Source organism: Nothobranchius furzeri, chromosome 4, assembly GCF_043380555.1.
Source record: "Nothobranchius furzeri strain GRZ-AD chromosome 4, NfurGRZ-RIMD1, whole genome shotgun sequence".
NCBI lineage: Eukaryota > Metazoa > Chordata > Actinopteri > Cyprinodontiformes > Nothobranchiidae > Nothobranchius > Nothobranchius furzeri.
Window position 1 is genome coordinate 13,639,718 of NC_091744.1, and position 18,911 is coordinate 13,658,628.

Here is an 18,911-nt window from a genome sequence, read left to right on the forward strand (position 1 = left end):
ATGTTTATGTTTATGTTTATTTATTTGGCAGACGCTTTTATCCAAAGCGAATTACAAATTATAACCTATAGGGCGTGTTGTGATCTGTGGGGGAAACCAGAGTACCCGGAGGAAACCCACGCATGGATGGGAAGAACACGCAACTCCACGCAGAAAGGCCACAGCCGACTTTCGAACCTGCAACCTTCGTGCTGCGAGGCAACAGTGCTAACCACTGTGCCACCATGCAGCCCATACTTACTGTTGCTGGATTTTTTTCTCTGTTAGAGTAATATCACTTAATCAAGCCCTTTATACATTCCACACTGCCAAATAGGTAAAAGTACGTAAGATTTGTGCCGATATCGTATCGGATTGATATCTTTATTGGTCAACACTTAAGGCTGCAATATCGGTATCATATCAGAAGTGAAAAACTTGTATCGGGACATCCCTAGTTTATAGTTGGGACGGTGTGCTGCTGACCTCGACTTGGGATGTTGTGGATCGGTTGGTGGAGTACTCTGAAGACCTCCTCAATCCCATTGGCACATCTTCCAGTGAGGAAGCAGAGTGTGGGGACTTTGCTTTCGACTCTAATATGTGGGGCTGAGGTCACGGAGTTTGTCAAAAATCTCCTCGGTGGCAAGGCTGCGGGGGTGGATAAGGTCTGTCCGGAGTTCCATAAGGCTCTGGATGTCGTAGGGCTGTGTTGGCTGAAGCGGCTCTGCAATATCGCATGGACATTGGGGGCAGTTCCACTGGATTGGCAAACTGGTCTGGTGGTCCATCAAAAAAGGGGACCACAGAAGGTCCGTCGGATTGCCTCAGATTCAGGAGGAACAATGTGGTGTTTATCCTGGCTGTGGAACACTGGACTAGCTCTATACCCTTAGGGAGATCTTAGGGCATGTGGGAATTTGCCCAGATAATCTACATGTGTTTTGTGGATTCGGAGAAGGCATTCGTTGATTCATTTGACCACGTCTATTGGGGGCCCATTGGTGGAGTAGCCCTGGAGTATAGGGTACCAGGTCCTTTGATACAGGCTGTTAGGTCCTTGTATGACTGGTGTCAGAGCTTGGTTGCCAGCAGGAAGTTGAGCTCGTTTCCAGTAAGATTTGGGCTCTGCCAAGGCTGCCCTTTATCACCGATTCTGTTTACAGCTTTTCTTGACAGGATTTATAAGTGCAGCCATGGTGTTGAGGGAATCTCTTCTGGTGGCCTAATGATCAGGGGCCTCATTTTTAAAGCTTGCTTACGCACAAAACGGTGTCGGAAAACTGTGCAAGCAGCTTTCCATGCAAACTTTGGGATTTATAAAAGAAAACGTGAGGAAAAGTGTGCACAACTTTAAGTTGACTAAGGACCTGGCTTACGCACATTTTGGACACCCTAAGCGTAGAAAAATGACGCGCTGTGCCAGAGCCCACGGTAAAACGGAGATTCGACCGAATTGTGACCTTTACCCTCTTGCTATTTAATCTTCCCCTCACCCCTATCCTAGCCTTAACCAGCTTGCACATGCAACGCTTTGCTTCACGTTTCATGGTTATGGTTAGGATAGGGGTGAGGGGACAGTTAAATGAGGTAAATTAGAAGTGAAATGCCGGTGAAATCTCTGTTTTACCGCGGGAGTAGGAAAACGACGCTCTGGCACAGCGGGTCACCTCCCGACACGCATGGGCTCCCAACGCGTCGAAAACAAACGCTTGGTCACCCCGCGTCATTTTTCGACACTTAGGGCGTGAGAATGTGTTGGCTGCCCAATGTGTTGGCTGCCCCCCCCCCCCCCCCCCCCACACACACACACACACACAGCCTGAAGCGTAGAATACGGAATGCAGAATATCAGCAGGGGGGCAGACTGAGACAGAATGTTACGTGTCTATGACAGTGTGAGCGTCGTGTCACTGGGACCCGATTAGTCATGCGGTCAAAGGAAGATGTCTTTTTGCCAAGACGCCATCTTCGTTGTTTATGAAAAACTGAGTGTCGCGGTGTGTGACGTACGCTACTCAGTGCTGATTGGCTCGTTTATAATTCTCAGGGGTGGGGTTTTTGTGAGTAGAAGCGTTACCAGGCCCTCTGCTTCCCATAAGGAAGCATTGGCATGGTTGGCCAGGCTAATGATTGGGCGCGATACAACACAAAACGGTACAAAATAATGACAAATTTTGATAAGACATTTTAATTGCACTGGGAATAATCTAGACTCAGCTTCACACATGAAAAAGAAAATTCTTGACAAATTAATTAAGACAGTTTCTTGATTCTCACCAGTAAGACACAACAAAAAAGTATTTATTTTAAAAGGTTGAAATGTACATGTAATGATTTTTTAAAAAGAGGTACCATGAAGTATGTTTACAATTTATTCAAAATCACTAAATTACTGTATGTCTCTAAGAATTAGTGTCAAAAATGTTGACTAGATTCAGCATTTTCAGATCCTGCTAGTAAAAAAATGAAAACGAACATAAATATAATGTAAAATATATGTTATTGACTTCAATCCAAAAAAGTTTTTTGTTACTTCATTAAATGTTGACAGCACTTAAGGAAATGGACAATGCTAGGCTGGAGATCTTTACCACTTGTCTGTTTATTTCCAAGTGTTTCAGCTGAATTAAATTTATAATCAACACCAGGATGCATGCGATCCTTGATCATTTCCTCTCCACCGACGAAACAATCAACCAAGTGACTAATCTCTCCAGAGGCATTCACCAAACTCCTGTTTTGATGAAATATTTTTAGGAAGGGAGGCTGATACGACTTAAATTGCTCATCCTTTCTCATTAAATTTGACCCTTTTGGAAATGTGGTCTTTGAACATTTTTAATCCTTCCACAGTCCCTCCTTGACTGCTCAGGTTGCAAAATTGTACCCCAGACTGAGAGCGTGAGCCGCTGGGGAGTGAGGATGCTATGGCCAAGCTTTAACCTCATGCACACATTTGTATTGATCCGTACAAGCATCAGTGGCTGTTGCTACAGAGCAAGCTGCCCTGATCGCTCAGGGCTCCCCCGTCACCGTCAGTGGCAGCTAACGAGGACTCCAGCACATCACACACTTATATACAACACACACACACACAAGCAAAGCTTCTGGCTGCCATCAGTCCTGCCCTCACCTCCTACCTCACCCATTCACCCTCCATCTTCATCTTCAACCCCCTCTTTTACTTTCTTCTTTTTTTTTTTTTTTTTTGCTCTCCCTCTTTCTCTACCTCACTTTTCCTCTAATGAGTTGCAACACTGATAACGAGCCTGATGATCTTCCATTGATTCAGCTATCACTTGCTTGTCTGGTAATTGATCCGTAGCTGAGCCTCTAGTTAATTATATGGGCTTCGACATGGACCCCTGCCCCACGGGGGATTCTCAAGTCCTGCACAATAATAGTTTTAATAAAGGAGCTCGAGGATCTCCAGGATCCTTTTTTACCCTCCGTCGTTTGCAGCGAATGCGGTTTTTCTTCATTCTATTTCCTGTTCTTTCTCTGTTTCAACTCAAGATTTTCTTCATCTCTTGTGTTCTTAGTCATCTGGTATCAGCGATAGATAGGAGGTGGGGGGCCTGAGGAGGAAGAGTGATCTCTATTGGCAGAGCCCAGTCTTCCCCTCCCACAAATAACAGCCATTAAAGCAGCCAGGTCAGAAGCTGAGCCACCAGCTCGCCTTAAAACACTGAGTGCCACTTGAAAAACCCACAGACTAGCACATTTACACCCAGGAGTGAGAGAGGGAGCAATGGAGAGGAGGAGGAGGGACAATCTGGAGAGGAAAAAGGAGTCAGCGGCTAAATTGTCACTTAATATAATTAGCCCGAGCTCCATTTTCAATAAGTTGTTAAGAGCGGAGCTGATGCTTAACGGGCAGGAGGTGGTGTGTTGTGCACTTTATGAGGATGCTGCACTAACCGGGCATCAAGGCCAAAAGATGAAGGAAGAGAAATGACAGAAAGAGGGTGGAACTGAAAGGAAAGCAGAGAAAGAGATAGAAGAGTCAAATAAGCGTAAAACTGAAGCAGGAAGGGAGTCAAAGATGTAAATCAGAGACAAAAGACACAGGAAAACGTTCTTAAAATGTTAGAATACCCCCCCCCCACACACACACACACACACCCACATACATACACACACACACACACACACACACACACACACACACACACACACACACACACACACACACATAACGGTAACGACCGGTGTGATAATCTCTGCAAAGGTTAACACTGCACTGCCATTAGTGCCTGGTACAAAAGGCTTTTAACAGACAGGTTCGCAGCTGTCTGCAGCAATTTAGCACAAAATCTGAAGTGACTCTATAGATCAGAGGCCATGTAATGCAGCGAAGGAAAGAAGTTCTCCGCCTGTCCCTTTTTCTTTTGTTCCTCAGCGGCGGAAAGATCACTGTGACATCTTCTTCTGGACTCGCACCTGGTCTGTCATTTTTCTAATGATAGAGGATGAGGAAGAGAGGAAGGTGGATTTAAAATAAGGAAAAAGGAGCAGAAGGAGGCTAAGAAGAGGGTTTCTGCATTGTTTGAGATCTGTCCTGTGCTATGTCAAAGGAAGCATAGATCTCCTTTCTCCTTTTTTTAAATCTTTTTGTTTTACCCTCATGCGTGTCTTTTTCTCAGTGTCTGCCTCTTTTTACTCCTCCATCCCTCCTTTTATCCCCTTACCTTTGCTGCTGTGGGGACCAATTTGGCTAAAATGGAACCTCTTCCTCATTTTTTTTCTTAATTAAAATCTGAGCGCCTCCACAGAGCAGGAGGAGGAGGAGGAGGAGGTGCTTGTGCGCAAGTGTGTTCATATGCATGCTGGTGTATGATGGTGGCAGATTGCACGGCGTTCCATTAGTCTGTAATTATGGGAAGGGTAAAACAATCAAGCAAAAGGGTGCAGAGTTACTAAAAATGGTGTGTCATTTCTTTAAGAACTTGAATAGAAATGCACATAATTAACTGATTGATTTTTGCAAAGCAACATAACTGTGTGTGTGTGTGTGTGTGTGTGTGTGTGTGTGTGTGTGTGTGTGCGTGCGCGCGTGTGTGTGTGTGTGTGTGTGTGTGTGTGTGTGTGTGTGTGTGTGTGTGTGGGTGTGTGTGTGTGTGTGTGTGTGGCAGGACTGTCCCACAGGAGAACTAAGTTGCTCTGAGACATGCCGGCCACTCGCAGCGAAAATGGTAATAAGGCAGAGAGGGGGAAGACAAGAGGGGGGAGACTCTTTCTGCTGCTCAGCGATGCCCCCACCTTCCTGCCCAGAGCAGAGGAGGAGTATGTGTGTGTGTGTGTGTGTGTGTGAGAAGTGTGCAGCACAGTGTCACTTAGCATCTCAGAGTGGAGCAGCACCATTGACTCAGTTGAGTCTGCACTGGCCTGACACACACTCACACACACACACACACACACACACACACTTTTTCTTCCTGTTACGCTCGCTCACACACACACACACACATCCACGGCAGCGCTCGGCTCAGTCAGTTCCTTCGTGGCTGCGGTGAAGTACAGCGGAGTCAGACAGAGAGAGAGAGAGGGAGAGAGAGAGAGAGGAGCGGAGGGAGAGGAAAAGAGGGAGGACAGGCAGCGGCGTGGACGTTGGGAGAGGGACCGAGTCACTCAGAGAGAGAAAGAAAAAGGAGGCAGGGAGAGCTGGAGAGCTGGTGGCTCACACTTCATCCTCACTTTCCTGGGACAGGCACAGATTTGATGGTAAGAGACACTCGTGCCTCTTATTCACTCATCTCTTTGCTTTTATTGGACTTCATTTTCTTTAGAATTAGACTTTATTTCTTTTGTTAGATTATTTTTACGTTTTGTAGTCGGTTTGTTTTCAGTTTAATTCAGAATGTCTGAATTCAATTTTATTTTTATTTTTTTAGAAAAACAACTTTACAAACTTGCATGTGTTTATTGGGAGTGTGTGCATGTTTTCAGTGGGCTGAGGGCAGCTTTCCTACTTTTGCAACAGGATGTGTGTGTGTGTGTGTGCGTGCGTGCGTGTGTGTGCGTGCGTGTGTGTGTGCGTGCGTGCGTGTGTGTGTGTGTGTGCACATGTGTGCGTGTGCATGCAGCATCTCTGTGTTTAAATGGAAGTGTGTCTTGAGTCCATGTTCAAGTGTAAAATGACCCCCTTCACACTATAACTCCCCCAACCTCCCACCTTTATTTTGTTTCACTCTATCTCTTCCCTCCCCACCACCTCCATCTGACTCCCCATCCCTCCTCACCTCCAGCGGTGCACTCTTCTCCCCCTGTCCAAGATGAGGCCCCTGAAGAAATTCACTCCAAGCTCTTTCTTTCTCTGTCCTCACAAGAAGTGACTCCACACCGGCTCTGGCACCAGAGCTACCAGGAACCCTCTGACACAGATCCACTCCTCCATCTCCACGATTCGAATAAAGAGGAGAAAAAACACACACAGAACCCCAGAAGAACACACCTTTGCTGACTTATTTCTCTTCTCTCCTCCTTCACCCCTCTTGCCCCCCTCACTGTCTTTCCCCTCCTTTCTGTCTAAGTCCAAGGAGGCAGAGTTGGATGTGAGAGGCAGCGAGTGTGTCACAGTCCCACCGGAGCCCAGCAAAGACCCAGAGCCACCCCGGCCACCTTCAGCTCAGAGTAACAGACCCACCAGCACAGCTGGCGTGTGTGTGAGCATCCCCTCCAGCAGCAGCAGCAGCGGCAGAAGTGATCTGGGTGGCATTAGCATTGTTAGCAGCAGCAGCAGTGCTGAGGGAGCAGGCGAAAGCTCCATGCAGTTCAGCACCAGACCGCCTAGTGCTGAGCAGCCGGGCTTCATGGGGACATGGCAGCAGCAGAGCACTGACAGCAACCTCCTCTACAGAATGTCCCAGCAGGTACAGTTCCACCGCCTCACACACACTCGCACACACACCCTCTTTACCGCTCTTGTCCCAACGTCCATCCATGTTTCCGTTCTGTGATTCTGCGACACCAAACTTTATTTTCTCTTCGTTTAGTTTGTTTGTGTTTACAGCCACCACCTCTTCGTTTAGAGCAGAGTTTAATCTGGATCAGCGGGAGGTGGTTGAGTTTTGCTTGCGAAGTTTCAGACAAAAAAAACGTATTTTATCTCTGTTTTTTGCAAACGTATCTTTGAGAAGTTACCATTCCTCTGACTGAATGCATGCCTTCTTGTTACATGTGTGAAAACATGTCCTGTCACACATTAATTTAAACATTTCTGATTTAATTCTTGAAACCCATAAATTGTTTTTACCTGTTTATAACCAAACACAAAAACATTATTTCTGGGTGTTTTTGGAAATTGCACATAAAAATTTTAAACTTGAGCTAAAGCAGATGAGGTTTTCTTTGACCATGTGATTGATGGCTCACCCCCTTTAAGTCTGCGTAATTGTTTCGTGAGCGAAGTGAAGTTGAACAACAAGCATCAGCCGTGTTTTGGTAACCTCCGTGCCGATAAAGACTGGAGCAGGGGGCCACCCTCTGGGACCGTCTAATTAACTTAATGTGGCCGGAGCAGGGAGTACCTGGCGCGGCTGCGGAGCAGCAGAGGAGCCGCGGTCGTGCCGAGTCTGCACCGACTGATGAGACCCCTCCGACATCACTCCCCTGCTTTGTCTGCAGCTTTTTATGTTTATTTTATTCCATCTGTGGCGAATCTGAAATTACAAGAGAAATTTGAAGTGAAATTGGAGAAACATCAGGAACCGAACAAGGGGAAGGAATGTGAGTGTGTTTGTGTGCTTCCGTTCGCGCGCACTTGTGTGTGTGTGGGTGCGTGTATCAGTGCGTGTGTGTGGAGGGGGAGACAGTGGAGATAGAGCAAGCTTGTTAGGTTGCGATTAATCATAGCGGGACCTGCAGGCGCTCCGTGCCATGCACGCGCTGTTACGCAGACAAGCCACAGCGATTCTTGCGCAACCGCTCCGCCTTTTAGTGCCACTAAAGAACAGAAACTTCCTCCGTATGTATTTGATCAGCCTTTACTTCCTTTTATTTGTGTTGCTAATTAGTAGTTTTGCAGCCCGGGGTTGAATGGAAGTGCAAACAACCAAGTCCATAACAACAGTCCCGTGCGTATTTTTGAGCAGTTTTCCTTCCCTGTCACAATCCGGGCTTTTTCTGCTCTATTTGGTGGTTTAAAAATCTCGCAAATTTAAATGTTATTTTCTTGCAGCTTGTGTCCGTTTTTTATTTATTTTAATGCATATATATATATTATATATATTTTGTATTTTCCGCAGACATTTTTTTATTAATGCATGACTAAAACTAGCTGCAGAGGCCAAAAAGACTCTTCTCTAACCTCTGCCGTTGTGAGCAGGTGGATGCCCCCTCCCCACCTCTCCATCCCTGCGCTCCGTATCTGCTGGGACCCTCTCACGGCTGCTTCCCCACATCTTTTTACAAATGCGCGTCGTTGTTTCAATATAATCAGCGCTGGGACTCGCTGTTATTTATCCTTCCTCACATCACTTAGAAGGTAACCTCCTCATGTTTAGTGGGCTTGACATAAATCCTCCGAAGGAAGCCCGTTCCTTGACAGACTAGTGGAATCTAACCGATAATGACTTTGTGTTTGCCGAGCCTGGCTCACTCCTGGGACGTGTGTAATGTGGGATTGCGCTTCAGAATCTCCCCTCGCTTCCAGAAAAAGACCACCAGGTGACACCATGAACAGGATATCATATTTAGGCTACACTTAATCTGTTTGATACTTTGGAGAACGGTGCGTTCTTGGAGACACGCGGCTGCGTGGAACGTTTGGAAACACCTCTGAAATTCCTTCATGGTGCACATGTGCGCGCGCGCACGCACGGTGCAAGACGATTGAATGATGGACATGTTGCTTTTTAAGAGTTTTAATCACCACTGAGATATAAGTGGAAGTTTCCAGCAGGTGTCAAATTATATTAAAATGTTTCAGGTCTTGTAGAATAAAAATGATCATTTCTTTTACAAAAATCTAGAATCAACATAAAGTTTAGAAAACCTGTCAGATTTTTTTATAAACCTGTTTTTGTATATTTTTTTCGTGTGTGGTTAATCTGATTATTAGATTCATTTCATATGTAAAATAAAATTAAAATCGGTTTCTGGAAACAATCCTATGGAAATGCTGAATTCTGTTTCTGAAAAAAAAAACGTTCCTATATGTTTCATATTAAAAATTAGATTTTAATTTTAAATGACTGCATTTTGACAACAATTACATTTTTCTGCCACTGGTTAAAAAAAACTCCAATCAACGAAAAATCAAGACTTTATTTTTTTTATTTTATTTTGACATTTAGAAAAACTTGTTTTATTTCTAATCCACATAGAAAGACGCTCAAGTCCTCCACGATCCACGCAGGAGTCAACCTGCGTCACAAACAGGAGATTTAAAAGAAATCAATTCAATGGATTCGATAAGTGCCTGTTTTCTGGAGCGTGCAGGGATCGGTGCGCATTTTACGCAGCGCTTAAAAACGGGGAAACGCTCAGAATTACATTCATATGTAGAGAAATTTTTTTAAAAGCTCGGAGTTTATTTATTGTCACCTTTTTATGGAGGAGCCTTAATTGACCCCTCTCCTCCGTATCACGCGTGGTTCTGAATATCGACCACTGGAAGTTAAAAACTCCGGAGTTAAGTGATACCACGGGCCTAATTGGCTCATCAGGGATACTTCCTCTACAACAGCAGCCGGAGGCCGCAGCGCGTTTTTTTCTGCTTGTTTTCTTCCCCGCTTTAAGTCAGAGAAAACGTGGGAACTATACATAACTGAAGGGCTTGGAGAGCTCATAAAAACGTGGCCTCACCTCCACCTGAGGATCTGGTGATGCCACCCAGGCGCAGAGCAGATCTCCGAGGAATGGAAAATAAAAATAGAGAGAGAGAGAGAGAGAGAGAGAGAGAGAGAGAGAGAGAGAGAGAGAGAGAGGGGGGGGGGGCATTGGTGCGTTCAATTACTCTAACAATTATTCTATAAAACAGCCTCTTCCTTATTTTATTTATTTATTTATTTTGCAAGGGTGCGGTAACGCGGCTTCCTTTGAAGTGCGACAGGTCCACTATGGGCCGAGACCCGGAAGAGGTACTGAGGCTTTGCAGCCTGATTCTGTCTGCTTCTCCTGAACACACCAGGGCTTTGGGATGGGAAAACGTCATCACTGTATTAATAATCATCATAAAATTCAACAGATCTTCTCGTTTTGGAAGCATGTGCCGCTGATCGCGTCTTTTATATTTTTGTTTATTCTGCAGCATTTTTCTTGGTCTTATACAAAAATAAGCATTGAAGCTGTTTATAATAATAAGATAGATATTTTAAAAGTAAATAAACAACATTTAGGTCACTGTCTGAATTCAAAAGCTTGTAATACTTTTCATCTATATATTAGTTCTAAATGGTTCTTAAATTCATGTTTTTTAGTTTAAACCAGTGGTCCTCTTCTGTGTTTAGGGTGACAGTCCTGGTTTTGCAGAGTTGCTGAGTGTGAGAAAAGAAATGATGTTGAATACAATCCTCTTTAGCACATAGGACATCTACTCTACCTATTAATACACTAATATAGCTGAGTGCATGTGTGTGTTTATGTGAAAAATTCCTAACTCTGCTTTACGCAGCGGGGCAGGAGTCTTGCATGTTTCAGATGTGCTGCATATGCATTGCTCTTTTTTTTTGTTCTCGAGTGGGACTATGAGGCAGTGATTTGATGCATATGTGTAGAATTATCCACAGTGTGTGTGTGGGGGGGGGGGGGGGGGGAGGGGGGCTACATTCAACTGTTATTATTTCCATGTCTGTCTTTGATGGGTCGTTGCACATGGAGCATATGGATGTCTATACAGGCATGTATCTGGTGTCGTGCGTGTGTGTGTGTGTGTGTGTGTGTGTGCGTGTGTGTGTGCGCGTGTGTGTGTACTGACGCTGAAGTATGCATCGAGGCGTTCGTGTCTGTGCTCCTGCCATTTATTTTTCTGAGTGGGTGGCTAAACAGTCATATGCCAGTTGTGTGAGTGTGTGCGTGTAAGACAGGAGGGTGTGTGTGTGTGTGTGTGTGTGTGTGTGTATGTGTTGGATCGATGTCCATGTGTGTGCGGGTGCGAGGTGAAGTGTCTCTTGGCTGGCCTGATGGAGAGCTGGAGGAGAGCAGAGGTGAAAGAGGAGATTTGCAGAAAAGACACGCACCACTTCCCCCATTACTACTTTTCTTCTTCTACATCTCACTTTCTTTACCCCCCCCCCCCCCCCCCCCCATACACACACACACACACACACACACACACACACACACACACACACACACACACACACACACACAGTGACCCTTTTATTTTCTCTGTCCACTCCCTGGTCTTTAGATGTTGAGTCACATTGCCTATAATGAAGCTTCTGGCCTTACGGTTTCAACGATGACACGTGTCACATGACACGCTTCTCCACCAGATCAGAGCATCAAGTTTCTGTCTGTGAGGTGTGTTTGGTTTCTCTGGCTCTTCATGCACACGGTGCTGTGCATGTTTCCTGCTTTATCATTTCTGCAGGGGAGAAATGTGAGTTTGAGATTTCAGGAGGACGAGGCTGCAACTTCGTGTGCACTTACAGTATGTGCTCTACTAAGAAGCCATTGAGCTCCAGCTTGACAACGTGAGAGGATGCACAAGGTCTCATTCATGCTGCGGTCCCCTCCGTATTTGCAGGCACCAACCAGAGAAGATGTGACGTCTGCAACGTTCTTACCTTAAACTGAATAAAAGTTTTACTAATCATATCACCGTCGTTGACGTGATCTACTATAGAACATGTCACTTTTGCTTAAGCAATGCTAAAATAGTACAAGGGCTTCTGATCATGTGCCTTTTGGGTCATGCACCAACCTCTGTAGCTGTGCAATGATGCCCCGAAGGACGGGTATGAGCACTGACCCTGACTCTTATGTGCCCGACCCGTGGCAAACAGCGATCAATACGCATCATGTGAGCATCACTTAAGGGCTCAGTGTCAGCTGTTTCCTGTTTGTCCTGAGGAGACGGCGGCCTCACCAACATGGTGGATGCCCAAATAATGAAGTCAGAAAAGGGGAGTTCTCGTTGGTGCTGTGTGTGTGTGTGTGTGTGTGTGTGTGTGTGTGTGTGTGTGTGTGTGTGTGTGTGTGTGTGTGTGTTTTAGGTGAAGCAGATATGTAGGCTAAATTTACTGGAACTAGATGTCTCCCAGGAAAGACTTTAACTCGCTGTGAAAAGAAAGATGTTTTTTTATTTGTTAAAGTGACGGTAATCAAAAAAATGTCACCAGGGATCATTAAAGATATTCATCTTGTCTGAGGGAAAGATTTATGTAGACATGGTTTATCTTTAAACAAACAAGTCAGGCAGCTAAATAGAAAAATAAATCATGCATAGTTACTTTGACTAAATATAAAACCAACTTTTCTTATTAATAATACAATACACACACTTTTTAAGATATAAACACTTGTTTTTCTTCTTTTCCATTTTACTGGCGTAGTTTTCACTCCTGATGCCCGCCTGAGCAGCGTCAGGGTCACGTGTGTCGTTCTGGTTGCTGCATTCATTTCTTCGTTCGTTCTTTGCGTTTTTGTCAAGAGTCGGCTGAAAGTCATTTGTCTCTGGCCCGTTTCCTGAGGTGGGGGCAAGTTGTTGGTGTGAGGAGGAAGTGTGTGTTTGAAGAGCCAGTCGCTCAGGATGTCACCACCCCACCACTGGCACACACACACACACACACACACACACACACACACACACACACACACACACACACACACACACACACACACACACACACACACACACACACGCACACACACACACACACACACACACACACACACACAGACATGGCAGGAATGCAGCAGCTGTCATTCAGGTCTATGTAGTTAGGAAAGGGTGAATCAGAGCTCTCTCTCTCTCTCTCTCTCTCTCTCTCTCTGTGCGTGTGTGTGTGTGTGTGTGCACATGTGTGTGTGTGTGTGTGTGTGTGTGTGTGTGTGTAACAGTGAAGTGTGGGTCACAGGGTGGCTGAGATCCGGAGGCGTCAGTCGGTTTGGGTGACCAGGCCACCAGCAGTGTGGATAATCACAGATTAGTGATTTAACTGAAACAAGGCGGCGAGGAGGAGGAGGAGACGAGCGCATTCCGCCGTGCGTGTGGTATTTTAAAACCATATGGCCGAGGCATTGTTGTGGGGAGCTGCTCTTTCCCGTCGTGCATCCAGGAGGAAGGTGACATTAGGTGTGATCCACGCTAAGTGACAGGAACTCGGGCATACTTTCACCGTGGCTTCTCCCTTTTCCTGTTATTCCTCAACTCCTGTTATTTTGTTTTCCTTGGAGCCGCGCCAGTGGGCAGCGGGCAAATCGACAGCCTACTATTTTTACATCCTTCTTTAAGGACCTCTGCGCACCGGCTCTGCCTGCCAATTTGCCCCATCAGCAAAGGCAACCAAGAAGCGCACCAAAGCCTTTCATTTCTCTGTTGGCGGTGTGACTAATGTTGTCACTGTTATGTGAAAAAGCACTCAGGCTGAATTGCTATTATTATTGTTAAAACCATCATCATCATCACCATCAGCCTTGTTTATAGTTATGGATAATGATGGTAATTTTGTCCGGGCCTTGCCGTTGACTCTCTTTCTCCTGCAGCTCCACGTGCACCCTCCTTGTTGCCGGTAAATTACTAAAGTTGTTGCTGAAAGAAAATGGTTTTTCTAACGGGCAACTCACACATTTTCACAGTTTACAGGCGACGCGTGGAGACGTGTTTTTGCGCTCTCCAACAAGACTAAATATAATCCATCTCTAAATGAAAAGCTCTTACGTGCATGTTGGCGTTTGTTTTTCTCCTATCTTCCTTTTCATTCCTCTCTTTTTAATCTGCTCCCATATTTTATTTTATTCTCTATCTCACCTCTCTGCTCTGTTCTGTTTCCAGCTGCCAACGGGGATTTGATTGCTCAAGGCTCAGGGAGGATCTTTAGGGGTGGTTCTGGAGAAGGGAGGGTAGTGGTACAGGCTGGGGTGGGCTTTCAGCCAATGTACACACACACACACACACACACACACATTTACACGCTCACTTCAGCATTTCCAGTCTTTTCAGGTACAGGCACACGTTTTTCATACTCCTCTATTCAGATTGTGCCAACCGCTCCTCTAAACCCGTCTGCTACTTTTTTGTTGCGAGCAAAGTGTTAAAAGCAACACGTGTAAGCGTTTGTTTACGCTCTCTGCTGACTTTGTAAAGATGTTTGCACTGTTGGATTAATAACGTTTAATGGCTGCTGTTAAATGCAGCTGCCCTGGCGTCCCACAGCTTGGGTTTTTCTAGCAAGCTGAGACTCCGGGTATCTCTTTTTCTTGCGAGCGTGCATGACATCTTGCTGCGTGTGTGTGTGTGTGTGGGCTGGATTGTGATCTGTTCATACCTTGTTTTCATTTTACACTGGGATTAAGTTAATTCAATGACCGACACAGACACAAGTCGGCGCGACCTTGTGTCTGAACAGCCGGGACTGAGGCCACTGTTTCTAGCAATAGTTGTGACATCATTGAAGTGACAGCGTTGGTCCTAATCACCGGGACAAAGTGAGAACTCTTGTATGGATTCAGCAGAGCTAAAAGTTGGAGATGTATTTGTGTTGTTCCCTCTGACGCCTGCAGCCTCGCATAAACACTCACTTTTCCTTGCGCTGATGTTTTCTCTGTTAATGGCCTGGGCTGCATCTTCCCTTTTGTCGGGAAACACACCCGACGATAAGTGCTCTGTCGGATGTGTGCGACTCCGACTGGCATTTAATATTTCATAGCATTTAATCCATTTGATGTGTTTCCTCCAAACAAGAGAAAAAGAAATAAAATAAAAGAGCAGCTCTTGTTTGTTTCATCCGGGCCATTACTTCACCGGTTAATTTTGTAAAAGGTGGCTAAAAAAAGGACTTAATGCTGTTGTCTGCAACATGAATGAAGCAATAATACGTTGTCACTAGAACGAGGGCTCATGTGGCCAAAACGGATGCCTTTCTGGCTCATTAACAAGACATAACTCACCAATCTTTGAGAAGTGGGATGTGATGAGAGCAGAGGAGTTTACAGGATGCAACTGCGAGGGAAGTCGGCGCATTATGACAAAGAAGAGGAAAGGGAGCCGACAGCTTCGTGCATCAGTCAGAAGGTGAGGAAGAGGAGGAGGAGGAGGCTCTCTTCAGAGATCAATTGGTAATAGTCTGAAGTCACAGAGGCGATTAGAGGCGTTGACTCGCCCGTGTTGTAAATGCTGTCAGATCTGTTAAAGGAAGCCTAATACCTCTCAGGTTGAAAGCTGTAATAACATCAACTGTAACTGAATCCACAGGGAAGTGCAGGTCTGTCTACATGTGTGTGTGTGTGTGTGTGTGTGTGTGTGTGTGTGTGTGTGTGTGTGTGTGTGTGTGTGTGTGTGTGTGTGTGAGAGAGAGAGAGAGAGAGAGAGAGAGAGGGAAAAAGTGTTTCCTTTTGTGTAGATTACATAGGTGTGTGTGTGTCTGTGTGTACATGCATGATATAAAGCAGCGGCAGCATGCATAGAAGGCAGGAGCCGCGGGCTCGCTCCAGGCACTGTTTTGGCCACCACATGTCTGTCACTGCTTTAAGAAGAAAGGGACCAAGCAGTCGGGGCAGAAAGAAGAACAAAGACGAGGGAGGGAAGAGAAGAGAGCGGGGGTTGGGGGGAGGCCACCGCTGCTCAAATCTTGTCACGTAGCGCTAATTCATCCAGCCTCATTAGAGAGAGGGAAGGGACCAGAGGGCCTCTCCTAGGACAGGGGCCCGGACTCACGCAGACACGCACAGCCACACACAGATACATGCACACACTTAGTCTCCCCTCTGTGGCACATACTTACACACAGATACAGTTTCTTCTGCACACACACACGCACAGGCACACACACACACACACACACACACACACACACACACACACACACACACACACACACACACACACACACTGGCACATGCTGCGGCATGGGGGCAGTTTGGGGAATAGAAAATTGCCTTCTCAGGAAGGCCCTGGCCAATTAAGGACCTGACCGTATTGAATGTCAAGTGTTAATTTACCCCCCCACCCCAACAGGCGCGCGCGCGCGCACACACACACACACACACACCAGCACACCCCTCCCATATCCTCACCCCTCATTTTCCCAGCAGGGCTGGTGGTAGTCGAGGTGGTGGCGTTGGTAGGGGGAGTCAGTGAATGTGTGTGTGTGTGTGTGTGTATTCTAGAGATGAGCAAATACATGTCGAGCCAAAGTTGATTGCCTGCTCCGTATTATGTGTCGCAGGCAAGTGGCAAATGTGCTCCCGCCTTTTAGCCTTTCGCGTCCTTCCCCCTCCCTGAGGGACTCCCCGATGGAAGGTGGAGAGGAGGAGGATTAACTGTATCGCAGTGATAAGAGTGAAGTGGGGGGAGGAGGGGGTTTACACCCCTTTCGTGTTGGGCTCTACGCCAGGGAAGATACAGGGGGTTGAAGGGGACAGACAGGACCGAGGGTGTGTTTGATCTCACAGGACTGAGTTGTGTCTTTTATTTCCCAACAGTGGTGTCCCCGACACTGGAAATGAAAAGCTTTATTAAACAGAGGATGGATTTAAGGTTCACACCCCTAACCTTAAAGTGAGTGAAGGATACTCAAAGCTGTTTGCACGACAGACGAGGTTGTGTCTGAGTCGCTCTGATGGTAAATGCCCACCCCCTTACCTCCATGATCTAATAGACATCCACTTAGTGTTAATGGGCAGATTCCCTTTCTCCTCCCGTGATGACTGTTGCCCTCTTTAAAAGTGAAATTGCCAGCTTGTCTTTCCTATCTAACGTCTTCTGACTCCCGTTGTCTCTGTGGTCTTTGTCCAACTCTCACTAAAGTTCAGAGACAGAGTTTAAATGAACATCGATGTCCTAATTGCAGATTTGTGACCAGGTCACTGCATCGCAAGTCTTACAAGTAGGTCACAACATTTTCCAGTCAAGTCTCGAGTCCAATCCAAGTCAAAGACAATCAAGTCCAAGTCCTTAACTTTGAATTTTCAAGTCATAATCAAGTCATCTGTCCAACTTCAATTTAATGACAATGATAATAAATAAATTCCAGAATAAAAGCTTCTTAAAACTTCATTTATTTACTCAAACAAGCAGGAAGTGCAACAGAAACTGATTATAAACAAAGTGCTGCTGCAGTTAGCAGAACAAGATCACACCCAGAACCAAGAATGGTTCGTGAGTTTTGTCCATGTCATGCCCCGTTTGTGTTAAAATATCAAATATGCTCAAGTCATCATCAAGTCAACAGATACGAGTCAATTCAAGTTGCAAGTCATTGGCGTTCAAGTCCGAGTCAAGTCGTAAATCTTTATAGATTTTATCAAGTCAAGGCAGAAGTCATTAAAATCATGACTCGAGTCCAAGTCATGTGACTCGAGTCCACACCTCTGCCTAATTGGGGGTGGGGGGTCAGTGTGTGAGTGGACAGATCACTGTTTTGCAGTTATCTCGTTGATTTGCATGGAAATGTGTGTGTGTGTGTGTGTGTGTGTGTGTGTGTCAGTTTAAACTGTGCAGGTTGCTAACACACTGTCAGGAGCAGCAGGAAATAATAACACACAGGGATAGCTGATCAATACTCACCCTCTTTATTCCATTTCACAACATTATTACTATCAGCATGTCTGATAGTACCTGATAGATACCCCTACACACACACACACACACACACACACACACACACACACACACACACACACGTACACACACATTGCTGTATTTACTCGATGAGTACACTATGTCGCGGTTTCATGTTTTGACAACAATAATTTATTGCAGCGAGGAGAGATAACGCTTCCATGAAACTTGAACAAATGAGTAGGTTCCGTAGGTAAGCTAGAGTTCTGGTGTGTTTAGTGTTACAGTGACGTTGGATTATTTGTGTCAGTGGGAGTTGAAATGAGCTTTTTGACTCTAATATGTTATTACAATCTGTTTTGTCATTCTCCTGTAAGTAAAAATCCATTTTAAGTTCACAAAAGTGGAGTTGGAGTGCGATTCCGGTAATTAGCTTTGTATAATTTGCAGAACGGAGGAGCATGTTTAATCCTATTTAAGGAGGAATGTCACTGAAAGAAACACTTGTAAGAAAAAACACAAATTTTAGCTGGAATTCAGTCAAATCTGCACAAATGATACTTTTATGACTCGTTCTTCATAATTGTCCCGGTCAGGTGGGGCACAGGTGGCAGAACTGCAAACTAGTTACACATTTTATGTTGTATTTTAGTCCCAATTTGTCCTAGTTATGTCATGTCATTTCATCCCCAACCCTCCTTTAGTTATCTATTTTTTGCACTTTCTGATCAAGACTAAATCAATACATTTCCGGGATTCACAGGTGTACTTTTTACTATGCACATTTCTTTAAACATAAAGAAACAGAGCCCACACAAATGTTTCAAGATATTTTGGAGACTTCTTTGGGAATGCCATTCCCAGTTTGTCACCACAGTCCAGTGAGATGCTGGTTTGAATCCTCCAGTCAAGGAACAGGGCTGAGGAGTCGATCAAGTCTAAATTCATCACTCGGATTCAGGATAGTGAGGGCAAAAAAGAAAAGCATGTGAAAGAATCCAATAGATAAAGCTAAAGGGAAGAAAGGAGAGGAACTTGTGCAACCAGTGGTCTAATCTGCAGAACGGCCATTTTCGCCCCCCTCTCTGGATGATAGATATCGTGGGCCTAGTGTGTGACACAGATTGATAATGCAGGCGTCTGGGGTGATAGAGTTATAAATTAACACATTACTGGACCTTAATGTGGACCAGTGCGGACGACCTCACACCAACATCAACCCTCCAGGCGCGCGTGCGCACACACACACACACACACACAC

General features: G+C 45.4%; 1 protein-coding gene across 2 annotated transcripts in view; it reads left to right on the forward strand.

Moving 5' to 3' along the window:
• bnc2 (basonuclin zinc finger protein 2) overlaps window positions 1-18,911 on the forward strand; it is a 216,919-nt gene that overhangs the window by 111,023 nt on the left and 86,985 nt on the right. Inside the window, exons 1-2 of one of the 2 annotated variants that reach the window (XM_015965154.3) lie at window positions 5,353-5,706; window positions 6,516-6,854. In XM_015965154.3, the coding sequence (XP_015820640.1) occupies window positions 5,704-5,706; window positions 6,516-6,854 (342 nt within the window). In that variant the 5' untranslated portion in view covers window positions 5,353-5,703. Of the gene's footprint in view, window positions 1-5,352; window positions 5,707-6,515; window positions 6,855-18,911 lie in introns of those variants that run through there. The other variant, XM_054743680.2, reaches the window with a different exon arrangement.